Consider the following 17,022-nt stretch of genomic DNA (forward strand, 5'->3'; position numbering starts at 1 on the left):
ACAGCCTTTTTGAAAATAATGAAATAAAACAATGAAATTTAAAACAATAAAAAAAAAATCTAACTACATGAGAACATAAAGTGATAGAGGGGAAAAAACCACTCCACTTTGCCACATATAAATTTCACCAAGTATTTTACTATGAGTGATGTAATGGTTCATCTCACTCGTGACAAATCACAAGATGTGCTAAAAATTCCTTCTAATGTATCTAAGAATGTAAAGGTTTATTTATAGGCAAGCTGGACACAGCACAAGGTATCTTGGCTAGTAATCAAATATTAAATGAATACACAAAAAAAATGAGATTTTTAAAAAAAATGGACTTTTATTAATCGTACAGGCATTTGTAGAAATGTGCTGCACACTATTTCTCATTACTGATAACCTTGATCTGATCTCAACATATCGATTAATTTTGCAAAAAAAAAACTCAAAAAAAAATTTCCTGTACGAGAATATTCTTTCAACAAAAAACAGGGGAGATGCTCATCACATATACAATACTCATATATATACACACACATGCACCAAAGAAAAGAAAAATAAAAGGATGAGAAACAAAGTAGACAATCCATAAAACAAGAAAAATGCTTTCTTCTTCTTCTTCTTGATCCTCAACAAATTCTTTGTTTCTTCTATTCGTATCTAACTCTGTATATGCTTTAACTAGACAGTCAAATCTACGACCATCTCCGTTCGTTCAACAAGGAAAGAAAAAAGAAAAAACTCAATTCTTTGTGAATTCGATTAATACAAAATAAAAGAACCACTGAAATAAATATGCCAGCAGATGGAATCCTTCAACATGTGATCGAAATGTGAATTACATCTCTCCTCATTGTGGGTAATAACCATTCATCGCAGGAGCACCGCCTAATAACGGCTGTTGTCCAACTTTAGAGGCTCCCCTGCTACCATACCCGTCACCAGGAACTGGTGGGGGTGGAGGAGGTGGCTGTTTGATGGAACTAAAGAGCAAGGCAGTATCTTCTGCCTGGGACTGTTGATGCCCACCATACTGTTGGGCATATGAACGACCACCAGCACGATTTGCATCCTGTTGTTGCATGCCATAAGAACGATTTGATTGTGCAGCCATCTGATCATGCTGCATTCCTCGATCTGGCCTGACCTGAGATCCATTTAAATCTCTCCTGTGTGGCCCGGTGACATCTGGTCCCTGAGAGCGACCTTGAGGGCCTCTCATTTGATCATGAGGCAAGTTGCGCTCTGCCCTGGCATGCAACCCATTGGACTCTACACCTTGCGGTCGACTACCTGGTGGTCCTCTCATCTGCTCATAATCCATGTTATGATCTGGTCGACCTCGTGGACCAGCCATCTGTTGTTGACGAGCACGATCTGATGGTCCATTCATCTGCGGTGCACCATAACCGCTAGCACGTCCACTTTCCATACCCTGACCTTGACGTGAGCCATACATATCATGTTGTGGTGCATCCAACAGCCCTGCTGGTCCTCTAGCACCACTGCCCTGATTAGCTGGAATGCCATATGATGAGCCAGCACCTCGACCCCTCTGACCGGCACCTCCCCTAGTGCCATCACTGTATGCACCTCTATTTCCATATTCATTACCATCAGGCATCTGATTCCCATAAGGCTCTCGTTGCGACTGAGTACCGTGTCGTCCACCTTGGCGACTATCTGGCATCCGAGCTCCTGCCCTATCTGGTCCACGATCATTCCTCATGTCTGGACCTCGATTATTACGCATGTCTGGACGATCATTACGTCCATAACTATCTCCTCCAGGTCCTCTAGACCTATCACCACTCATCCGAAAGTCATCTCTACGCCCACCTCGAAAATCATCACGAAAGCTTCTGCCACCAGCACCAGCACCTCGTCTGTTTCGTGCTGTAACAATAAAAAGAACAATGAGATAGAAAAAATTATGCATTTGAAAAATAATGCATCAAAGAAAATAACAATTTCAAATATCTGTATGCCGAAGGTAAAGAGCACTATGTGCATTTTTTTAAAATTCTTCTAGATTGTTCTGCAGCAGCACATCACAGATTTCAGCATATTCTGCTTTGAAGTCCATATACATTATAAGGTGTGTATTCAATTTGAGTAAATGTAACTTACATAACAATTTCAGAACACTCTTTTATTTAAGAGTTTTTCAAATCTGCTTGATCATTTTTCAGAACAAAGCTCAAGAATTTCCCAACTGAAACTCCTGAAGACATATAACTCAAAACATTGACCTTCCCAAAATGTTTTTTTTCCTTCCCGGAATTTTTACTAGACTTTTATCAAATATTTTACACTTCGCCTAATTATTTTTCATTTCCCTTATTTTCTCCGACTTTCCAGGTCACAGGGAACATTGTTGCAAAAAATATTCAGGATGAGAGATTTGTTCAAATAAACACAATTAATAAGCCTATAGATATTTTTTTTTTCTTGTTAAATACAACCCAAAAATAAACTTGCCTCATAGGGAAATGCTCAAAAATGTTTTTCCATTTCAAATACCGAGATCATATGGTCAATGATTTGCTCATGTGGAAAGCAAAAATTCTTTCTTTCAATAATTATTTTTATGGCAAAAAAATTAATATTCTGGAAATTCATTCTTGAATGAGACTTAATGCAATCAGAGACTCGCTTATAACAAACAGATATTACGAATTTTCACATAGAACAGTGTATTTTTATTTTCCATAAATTTTGTATTGCTTATCTATGCTCAAGCCAGTATGGATATAATGAAGTGATATATAATGCAGTGAAACCTTGATACAATACTTTGCTGACCAAAAAAAAAGTAGTATTGTATGAGGGATTCTTGTTATATATATCAAGAGGCAATAGTTTAAGATTAGAACTCAGACATTTCCAAATAAGACTAAAAAAAATTGTAGAGAGATTTATCCATTGTTTTTTTTTTTGTAACAAGGTTTCACTCTATGTAAATATTAATGCTAACGAATATTTTCCAATTTAGTTATAAGCAGGACTGACTGTAAATGGTGTAAAAATGTGGAATAACTGGGAAAAAAATTTTTACAATTTATTTTCCTCAAATTTCAATCAGTTATGTTTAATGATTTTCTCAATGCAATGCATGTGTTTCATGCAAGACATTAATCAAGGTCTTTTTTCCATTGCACCCCTGAACAGTTATTTATACCTTTTTCCCAGAGAGAATACGGAAAATATTTAATAGTTCCTTCTATTTCTAGTCTAGTAAAATTTGATTTCATTTATTAATATCAAAAACAAATATGTTATTGGGACACCAAGTAGGTTTCTCAGTCAAAGAAATTGATAAAAATTATGTCTGAAATTAAAAGCGTGTAGTAAAGTACACTCATGATTTTTTCTGCCTCTTTGCTGCCACCTGAGCAGCAAACTTTTTTTTCCCATGTTCGTTTAGCATTGTTGGCTTCCTTCTGGATTAACCAATTTATTTCCTTTATATTGGTACATTGAATTTGAATAGGAATAACTCTTGATGCTCTTTGAAGTGAAAATTCTTAACAATTTGATGTAAAATTAGAGTGAGAAGTGAAAGATTTTTACAACTATTACAATTAATATGACAAAAGAATTTCCTCGTGCCCATCGAAATTTTCAACTTTGAGGTTACCAATAGTTGTGTTATAAAAGTGAATCAAAATTATGTTGGTACCATGTGGATATATATGTGCTTCCAGAAGAAACATGTATTCAGCGGCTTATTCAGTTTTTGACCCAAAAAAAGAATTCCACTGATGATTTCTTGGGCGAAACTGAATACCTTACCAACCACATTTCCGTAACAGACTTTTATTTCAGTTGGTAAAATTTTCACTAATAACATTTTACCCAATGCATTTAAAAATCATGTCACATTTCAACTTTGAAACTCCTCAAATCTTGTACATGAGGTTAATACTGCTGTAATCGCTTATTAATGTTTGGCGCAACACAAGGGGAAATTTCTAACTCATTGTACAATTTAAGAGTTAAAAGCAATGATTCAAAACTGCCAACCCTTGATCTTGTTTTGCAATTTATCCACTCAAAAATTATAAAGCAATGCTAAATCCAATACAAAGAAGTAAACAAAACATCCATCAGCTAAACACAGTATTTTCTATCCAATTTCACTGGATTGATCCCAATACATAGGTGCAAATTCCCAGACTAAAAATCTGTAGTGTATGGTGATAAAATATGAATTTTGCATGGAAGAAACATTTTAATACAAATAAAAGGCAAAACTGACAATTTTTTGGGACGTCTGGTGACCATATGGCCCATTTTCCCATACTTTTTACCGTCTAGTTAGTTTTCCACATTTTCAACAAAGCCTATTTGAATTTTTTACCCTTCACTGAAAAACCAAGGATTTAAAATTATTTTGCCAACTCATGAAAGAAAATTGACTGTAAATATCTCACACACATATAACTCATGTTTTCATCGTAAAATTTATTTTAATACACTGATTTACAGTTGCACTTCATTTCCCACCATTGGTGATTTTAGCAATAATTAGCAACTTTGCTCACTCTTGGCATAATATTCGGAAACACACACAATTGCCGATTTCCTGTACTTGAAATTTCAATTCCCAATATTTTTTTGAAAAAACACAGTAAGCCCAGGATTGCAAGGACTCTGAAAAAAGTACTCGGATTTTTTTAGTGGCAAAGTTTGCTCCAAGAGACAAAGTGGAAAAATCTGGTTTCAGACAGGAAGATTTTAATGAGGCTAAAAAAAAAATCAAGCATTGGAACCTACGGTAATGGAACCCAAAGGAAAAATCCACCAACACAGAAGAAAAACTGAAATTGTAACACTTTTCCAATTCTTTTTTCTAAATTTGTTATATGCTTATCTTTTAATTTAATCCAATGAGTTTTTCTTCCAGGGCTTCCTGATCAAATATCAAAGGCAGGATTGCCAGCAAGATCTGCTTGATTATTACCTTGACCAAAACTCCAAAATTAAAATAATTCAAAATTTTAACCTCATAAATTTTGAATTTGTTTTTGGAGGTTCCTTCCCCCCACAGAAAATTTTGCTGACTTTTATCAAATATTTGCATATTTCCCTGACTTTGCAGAAATATTCACTTTATTTAACCATTCTTTATTTCCCTGACTTTCTAGGTTACTGGGAACCCTGAAAAGTGGTGGGGCGGGAGGACTTAGAGAGCTATATGCTATACCTTTTCACTATATTTTAATATGAATTTCCGTTGGTCTAAAATGCATCCTACAACAGCCTTCACAGATTCTTGGAGGTCTGCAGACAACTTTTAAACACTGCAAACTTTGAAGGGAAAAATACTGTTTGATAAAAATTTTGCATCTGCATATTTTGATTACCACTATATAAATACTGAGTATTTAATTATAACATGGCTTTTTTTTTTTTTTTAACTTCCATGAACCCCCCAAAGTGTCAAAGGAATAAATAGGCCAAAAGTTATTTCTCAATACATTTTATTGTCTTACAATTCAGGTACATTCCATTGGTAATAAAATATGTTTTTGAATTACATTTGAGAAAAAAAAATCAAAACAAATATTTATAATCTTCATTTTTACAGATCAAAGCTTAATAAAATGCACATTCTGTAATTTACTTTTTAGTTTAAAAAAAAGATTAAGAGTTAACTGTTGGACAAGATATCGGGTTTTTACAGAAAAATAAAAATGCTAAAGAAAATATTAAAAACAAAAAGTAAATTAAACAAGTTTTGGATCGGTTTGTTAAGCGATGCCAGGTGTTGCGTCTGCAGCTGGTACTACGAATATAAAAATTGCAGTTGGGTCATTCATGGAAACTCTTAGTTCTAATTGGATTCATTCTAAGAGGTTCTTCAACAAGGGTGGAGTATATTGTATCTACCAACTTCAAAATCAAAACTGGAAGGCAGTGAGTGCTTGTAATAACTTTTTATGGCTATAAAATAGAAGTACACACATAGGTGATTAATAAAATATATGTAAAATGGACAATATTGACATTGGTGCTCCCAGTAAATGATGTCTCTCTCTCCTCAAGTTTCCTTTACCTTAGGCACACCGTCAGAGAAAAAAAAATGCTTCCATGGTGCCTTTCAAGATGTCCTGTGAAATAAAATCTGGTGGAACCAAACAAAATTTACAGGCTATCCTGTAGTTCTGGGCAGAGGTGTTCCATGAAGTAAATGCAAAAATAGACTCGTACCCAAGGGGAAGCACCAACTTTCTACGATTTCTACTGCAACTTTTCAAGACTGATTTATACTCAGTTATGCATGAGTGTGTTGCTCTCTTGGGCTGCAGGATGGCTGGATAGCATTAATGCTTCCAGTCTTTTCAAAATCACAAAGTGATGGGAGCCCCTGCATGCATCTTTTCTAAAAAAATTGATGCATGCCAGAAAGTATTGCATACATAAGTGTTACTTACTTTACGATTGCCTAAGGTGTGTGTGTGTGTTGAGTTCAAAATACAGCCCAAAGCGGAAATGAATACGAATAATTGCCTAGCCCCTTAAAAGATATCAGTATGCACACATTCGACAGAGTTGCTAATTAAAATTGGTAAATACAATACGAGCTCCACACTGCATATATACCTACCAAGTTGCTCATTTTTTTTCTTTTCCTAATGTAATTATACTTTAATCCATACTACACTTCATTATAAAACAATTAAACATGCAAACAAGATTATTGGTATTTTGTTTCGGAGGAAAGGCATTGCTCAAAGCCATAATGCAGTACTTGAACCTATTTGCTATCGAATCCTGGAGAATTCCTTAGCTAATGGCTATATTGATTACTGAAAATAATGAAGTTGAATTTAGATGCAATTTGACTTGAAAATCAATGACCGATAATTGTTGCTTAACATCTGTTTTATACAAGGCATACTAGCAGGCTTTGGATCTGCTGCTACGAAATAGGGATTGATAAATAACAGTTTGGCCATTTATTCTTTCCACAGGGAGGGAGGTGATAAGAAAAAAATGCAAATGTGACAATGCTCAATTGATTACTTCAAAACACCCTTCAGCACTAGTTTGTAAAACTTTTATATCATCCATTTGAGAAAATGCAATTATTTTATTGCTAGATTGTTTGGGTGAACGAAGGGGGGAAAACTGAACAATTAAAATGGTTAAAATTACAAAATATTTGTTATATGACATGACTGAAAAAGTAAAGGTGTAACCAAATTGAATAGAGTTAAATCTTGCACTGCAGTTTTTCCCAACCTTTTTGATGCTCCTGTAGTGAAGGTCAATATGCAATGCAGACCCCCCATAGCATCAGAACGTAAATTTCAAGATCCCCCAAAAATACAATCCAAAAAATTTATATTTTTTTTACAATTTACATATAAAAAATTGAATAAATTGTTATTTCACAAAATGTGTCATTCATGCAATGGTAATAAATGAAAATGATCCCATGAACAATTTACAAAGTACTCACTGACAGCAGGTTGAAAAACATTGCTGTATTTGATGGATTGAGTCATTAGATTATAATAATTAATTCATTTACCTGACAGGTTTAGATTTAAATTCTTTTACTTCAAACTGAAGGAATTGAGGAAAATATAACAAATGGAAAGCCACATTTTTTATGGCCAAATTTTTTCAGCCACCTCGTTGGGCAATTTGCCTGTTGTAACCCTTGAATTCGTATTACTGAATATTTCAACAATTAATGTTCAAAAAGCTAGGTGTCCTATAAATACCCAACCCTGAAAAGTTTTTATAGCTAGTGCTCATTTTCTTTGCCCCCACCAACAACAAAAAGAAAAAAAAATGCTACAAGCATGAACTTTTGAGTGCAAAATTTATTAAAATCTTCTTATAAATCGTGACTTACATCTTCCACCAGCACCTCTAGCCATATCATGAAGTTCGTACAGCTTAGGGTTGACAGTTTGATGGGCTTCTTCAAGAACAGATATCAAATCATTCGCCTGTTTCATGTTTCCCATCGTAAAAAATGTATATGCTGTCCCAGACTTGTTGCTACGGGCGGTTCGGCCAATGCGGTGCACATAATCCTCGGAACAGTTCGGATAATCAAAATTGATGACAAATTTTATATCATCAACATCTGCATAAATGGAAGGGGAAAAAAATTTCATTAGTGCATACAAAGAAAAATTACTTCCAACTCTTCCCCCCTCCCCTCCCATCACTTCTCAATTTGAATAGTTTGAAACAACAGCTATAGCTATAGACTTTTGACCAAGCAATTTAATATCTTTGCAATATATAACTTCCCTTAGCATGAATGATGAATTTATTTTTTTCCAGCACCATTTTTTAAAAAACCATGTGCCAACTATCTAAAACTAATATTTCTTTTTTAATTGTATCGGAAAAATATCATAGTGCCCCACTCCCTTCCACGCATCTATCAACAATGTTTCTAAGACAATGAAATAATATTCTTACTTATTTTTTTACTACTATCTACTATGTGAAGTAAAAGTAGAATACTAAGTTTTTCAATGACATCAAGCGTTTTCAACCTCAAATGCATTCAGCTATATATTCAAGTTCATAGAGAGCATTTATCCATCAGAAGTTTAAGAAACTTTGAAAAATAAATTGCATTGATGTCCAAAATTCACCTAGGTATAGCTCATTGTAAATGCTTGTGATTAAAACAATCCATTTGTAACTGTATTGAATGTAATCGAAATAAATATAATGAATACTTTTGAATCCATTATAACTCATTATTCTTGAGTGCCTCATGACTGTTGGGTGAATGTTCACTAGCAAATTGATGCAAAATTTAGTGAATTCAAAAGTAGAGCCAGTCACAAGTGAGAATGCTAGACTATCAATATTTGACTAAAAATGGTTCAGTTTTTACCCCCCGCCCCTTTTGATAACTATTGCAGAATTTTATTCTAATAACATAAAAATATGTAAATATTTTCATTTTTCCTACTTTAGATTCATAGATACCTTGGTTCCGCCTTCTTCCACATGAAACCATTCATATATTCATATCAAATATATTTGTAGCCTGATTAACACTATTCAATTTTATGTTTATATTATATACATTGCTGACATCAAAGCTAACCTCTTGAATAAGGAAGATTGTATAAAAAAGAAGGGTGAAACCAGCATATAACTACACTACCTATATTAATATAATTACTCTTTGGATAAGAAGTTTCCCATATTGATAATATACATAAAATTCCATCTACAACAATGTGTATGTGTGTGTGAATCCCTTTTAATGATAACTTTATCAGGTCCCTTGAAAATTTTTATTTGATATTGGCCTGTACCAATCTTACAAAATAATTACATCAGCATGAATCATTGTGATAGTATTTCAATATGTTCCTTAATTTTTTTGACCACGTTCATAGAAAACAAAATAGATCATAGAAAGCACAATATTTAAACCCAAATATAATCCATTAACCGTAACTAACATTTGAAAGTATTTTTATGCATTGAAATAATGGACTAACAAATAAAGAAAAGTTATGTTATATTTATATTTAATATAAATAAATCTGCCACTCCCTGCAATAAAACTGAAACTACAGTAGAAAACACATTTAGTGAGAAGCTTGTTACCAAGGAAAATGATCAGTAAATGTGGTCACTTACTAATGTACTTACTATATTTGAGTCAAAAATATCAAATTATAGAAATTAAGTGCTTATAGCAACTACTGTTCTAGAATCTTTTAACTGGTAATTATTAATTATATATTCTTTCCTTATAGTTCCCTATTCTAATTTTCTCATTAAATCAGAAATGCAGAGAAAATTTACTCTTCAAATGTCACAGAATTTCAATACAATTTGCATTGTACCAAATGTACCAAATAAAATAACATGAATTTTATTAGTTTTCTCAATATATATCCAGATTCTCACTAAATGCAGCTTTGATATAAGTGTGGATCCTACAGTACATACTATTACCAATGGCTGAAATCAGATAACCTGTACACAATTTACAGGGCTCCCACTCAAAAAATTAGAAATTAGGACGGGGAGGGTACCCCTCTTACACAACATAATCATAGCATAAAAAAATTCTCTGAGGATATTTTAAAAAAATTTTAAAAACTTTTTTCATAGCACTATTTCAGTATCCTGTAAGATTGACTTTGAGCCAAAGCAAAATGACAAATGACTTGGTTATAAAAACAAGTTTTGGCCAAAACACTGAACTACAACCACAAATAAATCTTCTCTCTCCTTATATATCACATTATTCTTTTGGAGTCTTCCAAAGTGCAGAGTCTGTCAACTCTCTTTGACAATGCACAGCAAATTATGAAGACATATACATTTTTCAAGAATGAAGCTCCTTCGAGACCACTTTCAAAAGCACAGTGCAAAATGTATAAATTACAAGGTCTGATGTAAATAGGTTAAGATGAACTGGATGGTTTTAATGCGTTCTCCACCCCCTTTTTTAAAGAAATTTGTTTAAATTTTAACGCTCAATGCCAGTGTAATCGTTTTTCACAAATGAAGCACTTTAATTTCTAGCTCTTTCCTGAGCATTGTAAATATTGTTTATGCCTCTACATGCCATAAAAGTACAGAAGACAACTGAATGTTATCAGGTATCATCAGTCACAAAACCTAGAATAGGCCTATGTACCCAACTGCTCTTTGTTATGCAAACTGTTGTTTCACCTACACACAAAATGTGCACCATAATTTTGAATGATGAATGTTAGTTACTGTCCAAGACCATGATGTATGTTTACCAAAATTACTTTTTTTTTTTCAACCAGGCAGAAGTTTTAATGACTACTCTATTTGTTGAACCCTCAAACTAAACAAATGAAAAATTAATAAACCACCAAATGGTACACATACACCCCGACAAATAACTTTGAAAACAATAAAATTTCTGCTTTGGCAGAATCATTAATTGCAATCCACTACATTTGTATTATTTGGGATTATATCGATGGTTCCCTCCTCACTTAAAATCAATTATACAAATTTCATTGATAGGTTTTGTGATAAAAATGTAAAAAAAACTAAGACAAATGGGAGCCCTATATTAAACTTGGTCATTACTTCCGATACTTAAAATAAAGGATGCAAAATGCAATAGAGCATGTGTGTGAGATTTTGATTCTTTGAAATAGATTCATTTTTTCTTAGTTTTGGCTAAAGCAAAAAAAAAAAATACAGGTTTAACAAGTTTTTAGATAATGGCATTATAATTTGGTGTCAAATCACACACATGCTGAATTTTAATTATTTAAGGATTAATACCAGATATTTTTATTTAATTCAAAACTTTTACTTCAAAACAAAAACAATGAAATTAGGCCAATTAATGTCTTTCTCTTGATATATACAGGAGACTTCATTTTATGCTGTTTTATACAAATAAACAAATGAAATATTTTATGCCAAATTTTATTCTCAAGCATAACTCACTACCACCAAACATTTATTCGATGTACTGTAAAACATGAAATGTAGATATCTGGTGCATTGAATATCACTGGAGAGATCTATTGGTTTAAAATTATTAAATTCTGAAAAAGAAATAAGTAAGAACAAGCAAAAAATGTATTGCTTAAAATGTATAAACTTACATCTCAAATATGCATGATGAATGCTGGTTTTAACTATTAACTACAAATTGAAAATCTGACCGAGAAATGGAAAGCACTGACAAAATTCAACGGACAAAAAGAAAATATAGAAAAGCATTGCCAGTAAGTTTACCTGCGGTTGGTAGCTATTCTTCAGTCACAAGTTGTTACCCATTCGAGATCTCATGGCTTTGTTTACACATGAATGTGTGCATGAGCAACAAGTCAAATTGAAGACATCCATGGAGACCAGCTGCAGATCGATGGAGGACGAAGATAAGGTCTTTTCTTTTCGCAGGCTCAAGAGCTTTTTACAAAACTATTGGTCAGGGGTTTTTGTGTAACAGCTGGCCGTGGTGCAATCTCAAGTCTGCATGCATAGCCTTCCATGGATTGTACTTCAGCCCCAGAGCAACGCGACCCTCAAATCACTATCAATGACCACTTGGACCTAGAAGCTTAATGTTAAGAGCTGAATAATCAAGTCATGTTTTAACTGGAAACAATACATATAACCTACAAGCTGTTGTTCCCCTCCCTGCTACTTCAATGATTGTTTGTGTGACCAATTGTTGTTTGAACAATAAAAGTAGCACATTTTATATATATATATATAATTTTTTTTTGTGATTTTCCAATAATTGATGATTTGATATACCTTGAAATTTGAAACTGCCACGTTTATTTCTACAATGCAGAATCACCTCTCCCCCATAACTTTTTTTTTTAAACACCTAATGGACATAGAACGACGCCCACCAGTATCATTTCATCAGTCAATTTATTTATAGGCTTACCTAAATAGCATTAACTTAACTTTTAGAAAGTAGTAAAATATGAACATTAGTATTGATAGAAAATAACATGGGATGTTGAAATCCATTACCTAATCAATTATATTTTTAAAAAGCTCCGGGGCTCCTAAACTTTCTTCACTTATTAAAAATGAATTGCTTTAGTGTTTCCAACCACAGGTAACGCAGACCACATGCCAACATTCCAGTTTTCTTTCCATTTTTCTGTTTGTGGGTTATGACATGACAGTTTGCTTTATAGCTTAAGAGAGGCAGCACGTCGTCTACACTAGAAAACGCAAAAGGCACAAGTATCAGTACCCTCTGCCCCCTAAAATATCTCTGGAGATTGATATTTTTTGTCTCCTGGGAGCCAGGTGGATGTGGATGACAAGGACCACCTGTAGCCCACGAGTCTACATGTGACGACAAAATGAGCTGCTCTTTTTTATTTGCATAACACCTTCACAACACCAGAGGCACCACAAATTTTTGCCTATTACAGTGCCTCTGCAAAAAAAGAAAGAGAAAGAACGTTATGTCAGGTAAATATGATAACTTTAAAGAAAAATATTTTTTTATAACCAAAAATAGAAAATACTATTATAAAAATGATTAATTTAGCCCCTTGTTTGGTAGCAAAAATGACAATAAATTAAAAATACAGAATACAAAAAATTAATACCTTTTGTACACTCAACACAAAAAAAAGAGCTCAAACAATGTATTCAAACATAGATATAAAAAATCATTGAAACTTTTCCAATAAGATATCTATTTTCACTTTTGGTATAAATTTGTCATATATTCCAAAAACAAATCCCCCACTAATTCCAATAATATTCCAAACACAGAAAATAAGTTTAACTCAGGACATTGCAATTTTATTACAATTTACATTTATGGAAGAAAAAACTATGACAACTTTTCGAATGAAAATGAAAATTAAAAAGCAAGACATTAATGTAAAAATCGGAAAATTCTAGCTTCATTTTTAATTCAAGGAATAACAATTACAGGGGTGGGAAGTGACTAAGTCCATTTCGGAGCAGCAAAATTCAGGATTCTGAGCAGTTTTGGAGCAGCAAATTCAGGATTTGGTGCAGCAAATTCAGGATTTGGTGCAGCAAATTCGAGATTTGGAGCAATTTTGCAGCAGCAAAATATGGGATTCGGAGCAGATATTTATAAATTGGAGCAGTGAAATTAACAAGAATATTTTCGTTGACCCTCAACCCTTTTCAAAATAAAACTGCAGCATGTCTTTTGTTATCAAACATCTTTTCGTCAGCTTGATTTTTGTTTTTGGTGTTTTAGGCTTTTGACACCTTGTTTGAAAGAGCGGCTGTCATAAAATTTTTTGCACCTGTCTATTTAAGATGATTTTTGCTTACTGACGACACTATTTGCTGCCTTGAACAGCAGCACTTCAAATGAGCTAAAAAAATTTTATAAGTTTTTAATTTTTTTATACTTGGAAAGAAATTGTTGCAAAATGGGAGAGAATTTCAGAAGAATCAACTCGATGTTTGGCGATTTAGTACTCATTATCTAGCGAGATTGGCGATCTGACACTCACTATTTGGTGAGATTGGTGATTTAACGCTCGTTATTTGGCGATATTGACGATTTAACGCTCGTTATTCGGCAACATTGGCGATTTACCGCTCGCTATTCGGCAAAGTTTCTAAACTAACATTCGTAATTCAGCGGACATGCGCTTTTTACTCCCAGAATGAACATTTTTTTCACGAAACATCGGGATTTAACACAATGACAATCGACTACAGTAATTTCTGCTGCTTCCAGTGACGACTTTTTTTTTAAACGGAAACACTCGAATTTGCACTTTAAAGCTGAAAGGCATTGCAAACCATCTTCAGTTCCACGATCACGGACAATATCGGGATTTCGTGATGGAAAGCCCGAGGCAGGGGCCGATAGTTTAAGTATAGTGGAATAAAACACGCTCTTCTCGTAAAAAACGTTTCGTGGCTAGCAGGAACAAAAATTTTTTGGCGCCCTTTCCAAAATTCTGGGCATGCTGAAACAAAATGTTATTTGGCACAGAAAAATACGAAAATACGCTATTGGAGAAGGATGGCGCAAGATATTAGTTTTGGCGCAGTGCGGCGCAATTGGCACCGAGTTCCCACCCCTGCAATTATCATGTTTCTCTTATTAGAACTTTAGTTGTTTTACTTATTAACCATACTCCAACTAAGCAGCTGGGCAATTAATATTTGAAATTCTGCAGCTCAATGCTTTTCAAACTATTTTAGTGACTGAACACATTTCATAATGATGCTGAACACTTCAAGTCACGCCTAATTTTTTTTCATTTCATGAAAACCCACATTCATTCATATTTCATTAATATGCATCTTCAACTGATCATTTAAGACTGCTTAACTATAGTAGGTGGGGGGAAAAATTTGAGAATTGAGCAATGTCACTCAAAAATAGAAACATACATCACTGCTGATGTTAAAAATTAAATATGAAGTGTAGTTTTTCACGAGACACTGCTGTGGTCTTTAACAATATAGCACTAAGAGTTACAGAAATGGAATTCGAGTAAGTGAGAGAATAGTGCAATGCATTATTAAAATTACAAAACCATAAACGAAAGCGAATGTGCTGGAATCCATTATTTTTCTGTCCGCTTTTTTCTACAGTTATTACTGTTTGTACAGGATGACCCAAACACAAGCAGGTTTAAAGTGGCTGCCTACGAAATGTCATTCGCAGCAGATTGGACATTCCTTTACATTAGGCAGGGTGACTGATAGGCCGAATGAATCTACTAATTATGCAGATGGTGCATATATATATATAAAATTGCTTACAATTATCACAACATAAATGAAAAATAATTGTGTTAACATTTTCAACAGTGTATTTTAACTGTTGTCTGAACACCGTGAACACACTGGAATCATAGATGAACCAAAACATGTCTTTAAACCCAGTGTGTAACGAGGAATTTTGTAAGGAGCAAACAATTTTGTTACCTTCTCCACTGTGTTCTTTGGACCAAAAAAAAGTTTGCCCCCTCTCAGTTCTGACCCGGCCTGTTTGAGCCTAGCAGTGCCACCAAATTTGGGATATTGTCACACCATTCAATGCAGCACAGCCCAGGTCCTGTCATAATTGTGAGCTGTCATATGCATCAACTACAAATTACTAGGTTGATGCTCTACTGTTATTGCTTCTTTAATAACTGAATAATATTTATGTTGTCTGAAGGTACAATATATTTATTATCCAAGGTCTGGATCACATGAATCAAATTCTGTATTTTCCCAAAGTCAGAGAAATATAATTTAATTTTTGTTTAACTGGTTTTAAAGGGAAAAACATCGAGTATACACTGATATTGCATGCTGCAAGTTGTACTAAAAACAGAAGACCAAACAAGGGGCTTCAAAGTTTAAACACAGTATAGGAGCCAATAAAAGTAAATACACACATTTATACCTCTCTAGTGTCATGCCAAACCCGGAAATTTCAATTATTTCATTTGACAATTAATTTTCATTTCATCATTTGATATACTAAAATAAAATCCTCATATACATACCCAGGCCACGTGCTGCAACATCAGTAGCCACCAAAATAGGAGACCTTCCAGTACGAAATTCTATAATGTGAAATTTAAGTGGTTAATTGATTTTAAATGAATTTAAAATAAACAAGTTCAAAATGTAGAAAAATACTTTTCAAACAATTCTCAAACTTTAGAATTTAATTAATAACTGCATTTTCTCAATTTGTGTGTAGCACTGATCTTATCAGAGCATTTTTGCAAGATTATATCTACACACAAATGGTATTCAAAATTTAATTTTTTCATTTTACAAAATGCATAACAAAAAAATAGAGCACGAAATTTTTCTTCATGAATTATTTAGAGAACTCTTACTGACCATTTAACACCCAATCTCTCTCAGGCTGGGACTTATCACCATGGATACACATTGCAGGCCACCTGGAAGGAAAAAAAAAACTTCATATACAAGCTTGTTAAGATTCATACAAATATGTACAATCTCAATGTTTGAGAATATTGATATTAGTGCATTTCATAAGTGTCATTTTATCAAGATGCAACTGAATTCACCAAGTTCATTTCATAACTTACCCATCTCTTCGCATCCTTCGAGTTAGATCATCTACTTTCTTTTTTGTTTCAGCAAAAATTATAGTCTGCAAAATAATTCAGATTATGAATTGATAAAAAAAAAAGTAATTTTAGGAATTTCAATAAGTGTCATTTCAATCTGAATCAAAAAAAAATATTATAAAATGAAGTATTAGATAAGAGTGTTTACAAAATAACAATTCATATTTTTATAAGAGTTCTATAAAACTGAATAAAACTCAGGATTCTTATTAATAATTGTGATTATACGTGTGTGTATGGTTTTCTCATATTCACCAACGTAATCATAGAACAAGTTAAAAGGAAAATATGGATAGAAAAACTTTTCTAAACGTGTGAGCAGTTTAATCAACCGCCAGAAAATCACAAATATAAGTCATTCCAGAAGCACAAGATGCGTCACAATGTTTGCATGCGAATAAGAAAAAGGGGAAAAAACCAACAATAATTTAGACTACTTCAA

The 17,022-nt window shown here is 33.4% G+C and overlaps 1 protein-coding gene across 1 annotated transcript in view; it reads right to left on the reverse strand.

The window, feature by feature from the left end:
* Positions 1 to 303: 303 nt before the first annotated feature.
* Positions 304 to 17,022, reverse strand: part of LOC149090244 (putative ATP-dependent RNA helicase DDX5) — a 29,571-nt gene continuing 12,852 nt past the window's right edge. Inside the window, exons 10-14 of the mRNA XM_089233247.1 lie at positions 16,539 to 16,603; positions 16,324 to 16,385; positions 15,978 to 16,037; positions 7,862 to 8,098; positions 304 to 1,884 (exon numbers count right to left, since the gene is read on the reverse strand). Of these exons, the coding sequence (XP_089089373.1) occupies positions 839 to 1,884; positions 7,862 to 8,098; positions 15,978 to 16,037; positions 16,324 to 16,385; positions 16,539 to 16,603 (1,470 nt within the window). The 3' untranslated portion in view covers positions 304 to 838. The remainder of the gene's footprint in view (positions 1,885 to 7,861; positions 8,099 to 15,977; positions 16,038 to 16,323; positions 16,386 to 16,538; positions 16,604 to 17,022) is intronic.

Source organism: Pholcus phalangioides, unplaced genomic scaffold (genome assembly GCF_987345545.1).
Source record: "Pholcus phalangioides strain wild (caught in Gottingen) unplaced genomic scaffold, Ppha-v1.0 ptg000001l_1, whole genome shotgun sequence".
Taxonomy (NCBI): domain Eukaryota; kingdom Metazoa; phylum Arthropoda; class Arachnida; order Araneae; family Pholcidae; genus Pholcus; species Pholcus phalangioides.